The 10,087-nt window shown below is 34.6% G+C and overlaps 1 protein-coding gene across 4 annotated transcripts; it reads left to right on the plus strand.

The window, feature by feature from the left end:
- The first annotated feature begins 3,874 nt into the window (after window positions 1-3,874).
- On the plus strand, window positions 3,875-10,073 carry LOC148609976 (uncharacterized). 4 transcript variants are annotated; one of them, XM_088541654.1, is made up of 4 exons: window positions 3,875-3,905; window positions 5,134-5,684; window positions 7,242-7,466; window positions 7,936-10,073. In XM_088541654.1, exons 2-4 carry the CDS (start codon window positions 5,150-5,152, stop codon window positions 9,162-9,164), a joined length of 1,989 nt encoding a protein of 662 aa, XP_088397780.1. In that variant the 5' UTR covers window positions 3,875-3,905; window positions 5,134-5,149; the 3' UTR covers window positions 9,165-10,073. The 4 variants fall into 4 exon arrangements, with proteins under 4 accessions (XP_088397780.1, XP_088397781.1, XP_088397783.1 ...); XM_088541655.1 differs by having other exon boundaries at window positions 3,895-4,122; XM_088541657.1 differs by lacking the exon at window positions 3,875-3,905 and adding an exon at window positions 3,912-4,029.
- Window positions 10,074-10,087: the final 14 nt, after the last annotated feature.

Consider the following 10,087-nt stretch of genomic DNA (forward strand, 5'->3'; position numbering starts at 1 on the left):
AAAAGAAAGAAAGACCTTCGAGTTAAAATATTCTTACTAGCTCCCTCTCCCTAAAAGTCGAATGGTTGTCCCATAAGATTGCGTTTGGTGATCCATTCTGTCAATAGATAAACCTATACGCACTAAAAGGACTAAAGTTCATCTGAAACTTATTTCATATTTGATGTCGGGAATGAATTCTAGCAACTGAAACTCGTTCCTATCTGTTACTGTTCTCAAAATTTAAGCCAAAAACTGACAAAGCTGGCAAATCCTTATAACTTTCAAGGGGGTTACCCTAAATAGGAGTTTTCTTACCACGACATTCTCAGTGGCTGATCCAGAGTTTCAGGTAAGGACAGGAGCACCGGCGAGGATCACGAAGTGAGTGTTTTTCATGATTTAATACACACAATTTGTGGATCCGCCACTGATTCTATCTATTGTGTGGGTTTTCTGGTAGTGGCTAAAAACTACAAAAAAATATATATAATTGGTTTGCCTTTCTATAGTGTCATAGTGCTAATATGTTCTTGGGACCATTTACAAAAAACGGTATATATATGATCGATGACCTCCTTGTAACTTGGCAACACAGCAAAATTTAATTTGCCATACTGCAGAATCGAAAGTATATACCTAGGGTACATACCGATCAACAATAAGAAGTGCCCGGATCAAACATAATATGCTACACAGTCAGCTAAACTATAGCACATCCTCATACCTGGTACATATTGCCTGAATGCAGAAGGTACCAGCTAGCAGGGGTATACACTGGAAGATTTATACTGAGGGGTTTTAACGTCGTTAACTACCTTGTCGGGTCTCGCACGGACGGTGGAAGATCTAGTTAGGTCATACTTATATATATATATATATAATAGGCTTTAATTGCATATCAGTTTATACAGATTATACGATTTAAATTCCAACCAAAACAAAACGAACATCTCAAAAACAGAACTACCTCCCTGTAACAGTAAAATTAACGATTTCATTTTTTGAAATATATAGGGAAAGACACAATAAAAGTGCACATTTTCACAGCACATCGTCCATTTCAGTTTGTTTTATTAGAATTCTATTGTACATTGTTGTATATGATATCAAATTATGAATCATCTGATAAAGGTTGTCATACATCTTTAACCCTCAAGGACTTTCGTAGGCTTTCAAAAATTACCTGAACATCAATTGAAAATTTCCGTCTGTTATGGTTTTCAAGTAATAAGCTGAAAACTACAAAAATAGCTCTGGTCTTTCATGGCCAATAACTCTAATAATAACTTGGAATCTCATAGACTTTTGTAGATAGATTTGTCATAAGGATCATATCCGCAACTGCAATTATTACATTGTAAGCTAAAAAAAAAACAAAAAAAATCGTGACATTTTAGGATTCATCATATTACTTCTTATATATATATATATATATATATATATATAGAGAGAGAGAGAGAGAGAGAGAGAGAGAGAGAGAGAGAGAGAGAGAGGTAACATTTACTAGTATTGCCAAATATCTCTTACAGTTAGGATTTGGTGATTTGAGTGATTTGACCACTGACCACTGTGATTTAAAAATAGTAATGACGACCACGCTTAGTGCTTGGTCTACATGATGCTGCTGAAAATTGGTAACAATCCACCAATCGGTATATATATTTTTGTTTAAAGTTAACGACACACATGATAGCTCAAATGAAGCTGATAATATATTAAAATGTTTTATTGTCTAATTATATAAGCATATTATAGAAAATGGAAAACATAAAGCGTCACACACGTATACACATTACATCCTAACAGACCACATTCATATTGATTTATTAAAACTAATGTATTCAACGACAGGAGAGTAAGTTACTCGTACAATGTGACTGCTTAACAATGAGAGTCAGTCTACTATGCAAAGATAGATAACTCTATTTATCAGGTAAGGAAAAATAGCAACAACAAGAAAGAAGAGAACTTTAAAATCCACATTAACCAGGGACTGACGTTAACTTTATGAGCGCATAGTTATTTAAGGCAGGTTAAAAAAAAAATTCTCTGGCAAAAAATAAGTAAGGTTGCCCTCTACTAATAATTTATGTTGAAAATTCAGAGAAATTTAGTTGTCCTTCGGACAGATATCATAGAACTTTTACTTGTCCGAATGTTAATTTAACTTTTCCCAGGCAATAGGATAACCTTTAATGTCATACCCTGATCATGATAAAAAGTAATTATACCATTTCAAGTGGGAAATTGTTACCTGAAATAGAATCTATAACCGAGCATAACACTATCACAAAAAAGTTGAAAATAGTGGCACATTCGCTGTTTCTATTACAACTGGATCTTTCGTCTGGTTCACAGAAGGTTTGCTCCTAGATATCAAATATACAGCCCGAATGACTGACTGACTGACGATTTTTTACGTCCTTGAATACCCTATCGGGTCTCGCACGGACAGTCCGAGTACTGTAGTATATTTCATGTGTTAACAAACTAGTCGGGCGGCATAATTGATACGTGTAGTGGAAACAATACCTCATGCTTGGTTCTATTGTCTTACACGGGACATTCCGATATAATTCAATACAAATAAGTAAAAGGTTACATAATATCAATCAAGAAAGAGAGAGACTCTGAATGCTTGTGTATCGGTATTCTGGTTATCTTGTTTTACTCCAGCAGTGTTAGAGGTACGTTGTCTGGCAAGCTATTTTCTGACTTGGTTGGGGTATGGAGGAGCGGAATTTCAACCTCTTACGTTGTAGGAGTATCTCTTTTTAACAGTTTAATTTTACTTTCAAATCTTTTTGCATTTTTAAAATCAAAATGAGTGGTTCATTTATTCCTTAAACTTGAACTCCTTACTGACTCCCAGAACAAAACACTAGGTTCGTGTAAACTCTGCATTCGAAAATTTTCTGACATTTACATTCACGTGCATTAATTAACCTGTTTACTCTTTAATTATTTTGTATCTTTGACTTTTTTTTATTATTTTGCATCATTCTATAGTTACTCGAGGATCGTTACTGTGTATCCATCTGCACCATGGACACTGATTTGTTCAACATGTCTTAGTTTTCCTTTCCTCTTTCGTCTACCCTGGACTTGACATTTTATGAGCAACTCGGCGGGTGTTTCTAGAAAAGCAGAGGACGCTTACCCTATCGTGGCATCTGGTCCATGCTCCCACTTTTTAGTGGAGTTCAAGTTACTCATTTGCTTTTGTTACTTTGTATGTATTATGTTGATTATTTTATGTTCTCTATTGTGTTTGTCTGTTTTCCATGTCTGGTCATTGTACCTGGATTACATTCTTTTGATTTCCGCTAGAATCTTGGTTCCCTTGATTACTCTTTATAATTTATAAATCTTTTAATGTCTCTTATAATAAGAGTGAATAATAAGTGAATTGAATGAATAAATGAATGAATAAATGAATGGATTGAATTTGTTGTTGAAAAAAAGTATTGTTTTGTCAAGTCTGATTTTGGTGGCAAATAAATGAGTTGACTCATTTATGAAACCATACTGAACATGTTTTACCTAATATCTAATTTGCATAATACAGTTACCAAATATAATAAAGTTAACCTTGATATAAATTAGGGGTTCAATTTATATATACTCCCTGTTCTTACCAAGGAACTTTGACATCGTATTTACCTAGATCAAGGATAGTAGTCTCCTATAAAAATCCTTGCCAAGGTCGTGGACCTTCATCCAATTTTATTGACACTTTATTGGGGACTTTTGGTTTCCTTCAAGTGGACTTGTCTCAAACTTGGAAAAGTCCAGGGCCTTCCACTTTTGAAAGTAAATTTGAAACCCCTCGAAATGGGACAAAAGAAGATTGGTCCAACTAGACATCATTTACACTTTGATTACGAAACGTTTCTATCCCCGCTCCAAGACGCCCCTTTCATGTAAGCGCAACTAACTTCATATTGTTTATGGTGCATTTAATCAGTTATGCACTGTTGCTATCGTGCAATTATTTATCGCTAATTTTACCGTTTGGCAGTATCGTTAAGGAAAAGTATAGTCATGGTTAGATTTATTCTGTAAATAATTGCCTGCGGACAGCGTTTGCAACAAAGTACAAAGTCCAAATTTAGAAAATCCGTCGGCGTTGCAATTTATGTAAGGGCATTTATGTAAAAGACAACCTTTAGAAATAGTTGTGAATTTAGCTTCCTTTTAAGAATTTTCAAATCTTGTCAAAGATTATAATATTTGGGTTAAAGCATTTACAAACTAGTACAAACATAGAAGAAATGGAATGAAAAATTTTATATGCAAAAATAAAATTGTAATCTCTGTTTTAGCAGACATAAATATACAAGAGATTTGCAACTAACTGAAATCTCATATTTACACATGGCAGTGAACATACAGCAATAACAACTTTACTTTAAATGATCATAACTAACAAAATTATTGCAAATATTAAAATAAAACCTTTAGTTTGCCATTCAACAATATCTTAGCTTCATACTACATTTTTCTGTTTACCAAAACTTAGGGGAAAAGTAGTTTCATAAATGAGTTGAAAGGTCAGGGAATCTTGTTCTCCTCCACCTGATAATTTTAATGATTAAGAATACACATGTACATTGTGCTGGATAAATTCAATATCATGAGTGACTTAGTTTGCATTTTTTCCTATCTATGATTAATTTTAGTATTGTGCTAACCTTTTTTTATTCCATAATTGGATGTTCTATTTTTTAACTTCAGTGTTTATGAGGGCTAAACCTTCATTTGACCTTAGATGCAAAATACAATGTACATTTAAGAAATGCTTAAAATTTAATTTCAGGCAGGGTATGTGCATGTATATGAAATAGCCTGGTTGGTGGTTTGCAGTTTACACTATAGAAACATTCCTTTTGATTTGTAATGACTATGTATTGTAGTCCAAAAACAAATGTTCATATATTAAAAATTTATTTGTATTCAATATTTTACAGGAGTATATTGTTTTGGATTATTTGAACCACAGTGTGCAGACACATTCAAAATAACCTGATGTGCTGAAAAAAAAACATTAGAGAGTTTGTTGTATGTAATCAAGTTTTGATTTATTTTAATTATTTGTTTCTACTTAAGATTTCAAGAGTCCAACTTGTCTAAGATTCATTTCATTTTCAGTGTAAGGTATACAGCCATGTTACGATCCAGACAACTTCGAGCTGTTGCCATTGTGCTGAGGCATCAGTATGCTCACAACTCTAAACCTCTGATTGGTCAATTCAGAAACTCAATTTGCCAGATTCAACCATTTAGTCTTGGCCTTCGTTACCAGGTCACTGCAGCCACAGCAAAACCTAATGAATTGCGAAAAAATGTGCCAGAGGCCTCATTTGATGTTGCAAAAATGACAGAACTACTGGACCATGACAATCATGAAATGCGTAAACAGTTTCGCCAATTTGTCAGTGACCCTGTAATGATACCCAAGTACAACATTCCTTTGGCTGAAGAAAGAGACCTGTCTTTGAAAAGACTGCAACGAATTTGCGATGCTGGGTTTATATCAGTTCTTGACTTTAGAAGTAATCCTCATCGTATTTTTGCTGCACATGAGCTAGCATCCATTATAGATCCAGCTATGACAGTCAAGATGACAGTACAATTCAATCTTTTTGGAGGCACAGTTTTGAAGCTTGGAACTGAAAGACACCATAGCAAATTATTGAAGGGTAAGACTTACTTCATTTATATTCATATTGTAAGAATACCTTGCAGTATGTACATGTATTATGATGACATATTTACCAATTTGAAAGAAAAATAATGCAGATGAAGTGCACATGTATGTACAGTTTATGTAAGTATATTGGACATCACTTTGTTACAAAAGACAAATGGAAGAGATACATTTCTAGAAAAACAGAGGACGCTTACCCTACTGTGGCATCTGGTCCATGCTCCCACTTTTCTTGTTTCAGATTTCATTGCTTGTATGAAAGGGAAAACAATAATTACATGCACTGGGACATTGTTTGTAAATGTACATGTAAATGTAGTGCAGGTAACCCATTAACTTTAAAATATTCTATTTTAAGTGCAGGGCTCTTGTTCATATACACTTTATACTACATTTGTATATATATTATAATAAGTATTTGAAACAGGCACCCGTTTAAGATGCCTTAAAGCACATTATACCTAACCTCTATTTTTTTGGTTAAAGGCCCAATTACATTCTCTAAGGTGAGGTCAGCCTCATATTTTGACCTACACTTAGAAATCGATGGTAAAGGAACACTATTGACCAAACTTTTCATTCAAAATTGTCAACTTTCCTTTCATCTGTGGCAACATCCCTTCAGCACCTGCGTATGGAGTGTTCATATCACAACTCATACGCTATGCCAGAGCTTGCCGAAACTACGCAGACTTTTTGTATCACACTAGAACTCTAACAAATACATGTAGGCTTCTGGAACAGGGTTATGTTGCTACAAGATTGAAGTCATCACTTTAGAAGTTTAATGGTCGTCGTCATGAACTCGTGGATCTTTATGGTGTATCCATAGGCACCGCGAAAATTGATTTATTCAACGGGTCATAGTTTTCCTTTCCTTGTTAGTCTACCCTGGACTTGACTTTTTATGAGCAACTCGGCGGGTGTTTCTAGAAAAGCAGATGACGCTTACCCTACCGGTGCACCTGGTCCATGCTCCCAGTTTTTAGTGGAGTACGAGTTGCTCATTTGCTTTTGTTACTTTGTATGTATGATTTTAGTTACTATATGTTCTTTGTTGTGTATGTCTGTTTTCCATGCCTGGTCTTTGTCCCTGGATTGCATTCTTTTGATAACCGCTATAACCTTGGTTCCCTTGATTACTCTAAACAGAAACTAGAAAACACTGCAAAACGAAATGGAGCTTCAATCAATTAAGGCACACATTACAACAATAAATTAGGGAGGCATCATACATTGGGTGTACTACTTGTTGCACAGACAGACAGACAATGTACCATAGGACAGGTAATAAGGTATATATATACATCAGGGTAGGAAACTCACTCAGATTCTAACCAGTCCTGAATACGACTTTTCAATACATCTACTGTATGGCTATATAGATTTTTTGCTAAAATTAGCCAGCCTTGCCAAAAAATAGCTAGTCTCAGGCTGGCGGGCAGGCTAGTATTTCTAACTCTGATATATATGTATGAATGTGGTGTAAGTTGTTATAATATTTTTACTTGCTTGAATATACTACAGGTAGATGTATTTACTTTAAAAGGTATTGACACTCTTGATGATGTTGGTTGCTTTGGCTTGACTGAACTAGGCTATGGGAACAATGCAGTAGAAATGGAGACAACCGCTACGTATGACAAATCTACTCAGGAGCTGATTGTCAACACACCCACTACTACAGCTCAGAAATACTGGATCACAAATGGTGCTGTCCATGCTAAACATATCATAGTGTTTGCCCAGCTGATGGTTGATGGAAAAAATCAGGGTTTGTATGATTATAAGTATGTCAGTAACTTGTAAGGATAGTATTTGTAATGAAACTTGAACTTTTCTAAATTAAATGTGCTAGTATAAAAATCTTAACTATGGTAATTCTAATGAAGTTGAAATCTGTTTTATATGGCTAGGTCACAAGTTTTGAAATGCTAAAAGGTTGATATAATGGGATAATTTTGTTTTGAGAGTGTACCCTCCCTCACTCATACAAAAAAATTAGAAAAAAAAAAAATTTATTACCTTGTAGAATTATGCAATGTATACCAACATAAGCATGTTTTGGTCATGAATGAAAGGATTTTTTTTTACTTAATTTAAACGGAAATTTGTAAAACTTAAAATTATGGCATAAAATTTGTGCTATAGTTGATACAAAAAAAATGATGTAGTGGAATTCATTAATATATTTTAATTATTCATTATATAGGATAATGAAGTATGAATATTATATTTTACAGGAATCCATGGAGTTTTGGTGAGGATCAGGGACAATGATCTCAAGATAATGCCTGGAGTGAGAGTAGAGGACATGGGGTACAAAATGGGTCTAAATGGAGTAGACAATGCTAAACTGTTTTTTGACAATGTCAGAGTACCTAAGGACAATCTTCTGAACAAGTATTCTGACATTGAAGATGATGGGAGTTTTTCCACAAGTATCAAAAGTTCCAGGGCACGTTTTTTAACTGTGGCAGACCAGCTCCTATCAGGCAGAATCTGCATAGCCAGCATGGCAATGGGTGGCACAAAGGCTTCTATTGCAATAGCTCTGAGATATGCTGCTACCAGATTAGCAGTAGGAAGGACTGGAAAATCTGATACCCCAATACTCCAGTATCAATTGCAACAACGTGCATTGCTTCCATTGCTTGCTCGTACCTATGCAATTAATTTTGGCCTCGACTATGTGAAAGATTGTTGGGCATTCCAGAAAGAAGATGGCTCAGAACATGGAGAGGTGGTGACCATGTGTTGTGTTATCAAACCTTTAGCATCTTGGCATCTAGAAGAAACAGTTTCTGTATCAAGAGAGAGGTGTGGAGGTCAAGGGTACCTCTCTTGTAATAGATTTGGTAGCTTCCATGGACTTGCACATGCTGCAATGACAGCAGAGGGTGATAATAGTGTCTTAATGCAGAAGGTTGCCAAAGAGAGGCTTGCTGTTTTCAAACCTAATAAAGTTGATGAATCACTGGCAGAGGATATTACCAGCTTGGCATATTTGCACAATTTGTTATTGAAACGTGAAAACACCTTGTTTATAAGCCTAGGTAAGAAGATGATGGCTGCAGGAAAAGAAGGACTTTTTGAAACGTGGATGTACCAAGAAAATGACTTGATTCAGGGAGCAGCAAGGAGTTTTGGCGAGAGGTTGGTCAGTGAAAGGTTTGCCGAGGAAATCAACAAAGCTGATTCATCTCTGAAGCCAATACTTACATCATTGTATCATCTGTACCTTGTTGACATTCTAGAAAAAAACTTGGGATGGTTTACAGTGTCCAAGACACTCTCATTAGAAGCTGGTGTTAAAGTTAATGAACTAGCAGCAGACTTGTGTAGGCAAATCTCTCCTCAGTCCTTAGCCCTGTGTGATGCTTTTGCCATCACAGACACAATGCTATCAGCACCCATTGCTTTGGACTGGGTAGAATATAATGTTGGTGACAATCAGGGAGAAGTTCAGTAAAGGGATTGAAGACTAAAATGTTAAACTAAGAGGACCATAAAATATTTTGTATGCCAAAAATTTAATAGGAAGTAAAATTGATGTGAAAACTAATCAAATTCCATCTAAACAAAACTGTCAGTGTGGAAATTTTTCCAGGGTGTTATTTTACTCAATTTGCTGAATTCAACATTTTGTATGTGTGGAAATTTCACAGTCCAATAGTTTAAGATTTTTTGTGTTGAGGTTTTATTCATGGACATTTCATGACCTAAAATGTAGGTAAATTACCCCTTTAAAAATTTTTCATTTCTACATGATTAGAAGACAAAATTTACTACATTTCGGTTGTATGCATTTATTTATCATTGTAAAAATATATAAATGCCTTTATTCGCTCGATTGTGAAATTTGCCTTTCATTCTCTGAAATATTGGCAATCTTTAAATACATTGTAGGTTTCATGCTTTGAAATGTCAGTAGTCTTTCAGCAAAAATGGAGTAATTTTCTCTATTATAATTTGAGAAGTAAAATTGTATTTTATATATATTATATAATTCAATGGAGTTAATGGAAGTTATTTAAGAATTAAGGATGTGTTAAGGGCTATTCAAGTAAAATCTTTCTGAAGGGAATACCACAATTCATAAGGGGTACCACCTAGAGAATTAATTTCATTTTTTCAATGCATTAAATTGTGTAAAGTATCAGAAATACCACCCTTCCAGGAAAGTTATACTGGAGTAGCCTTAATATGTATCTTTAGTTGTATACTCAGAGTTAATACATGTATAACTCAGTGATTTTTGTCCCAAAGACAAATTTGATTTCATTAGACTTTAATACACATGTATTGGTTTTAGTTAGTGTTTTTTAACATAGTAACATGTAGGAAGTTTGCATAATCAATTAAAAATTGTTTTACTGTTTCTCCTTGTTTCTT

Source organism: Perna viridis, chromosome 8, assembly GCF_037379345.1.
Source record: "Perna viridis isolate PV_CMFRI_1.1 ecotype Kerala chromosome 8, ASM3737934v1, whole genome shotgun sequence".
NCBI classification, from domain to species: domain Eukaryota; kingdom Metazoa; phylum Mollusca; class Bivalvia; order Mytilida; family Mytilidae; genus Perna; species Perna viridis.

Excerpts from the sequence above, each read along its gene's own strand:
- LOC148609976 (XM_088541654.1), top strand. The coding sequence starts at position 5,150 with ATGTTACGATCCAGACAACTTCGAGCTGTTGCCATTGTGCTGAGGCAT. Across the intron at positions 5,685-7,241 it reads CCATAGCAAATTATTGAAGG|GTATTGACACTCTTGATGAT; the intron begins GTAAGACTTACT and ends TTACTTTAAAAG. Across the intron at positions 7,467-7,935 it reads GGTTGATGGAAAAAATCAGG|GAATCCATGGAGTTTTGGTG; the intron begins GTTTGTATGATT and ends TATATTTTACAG.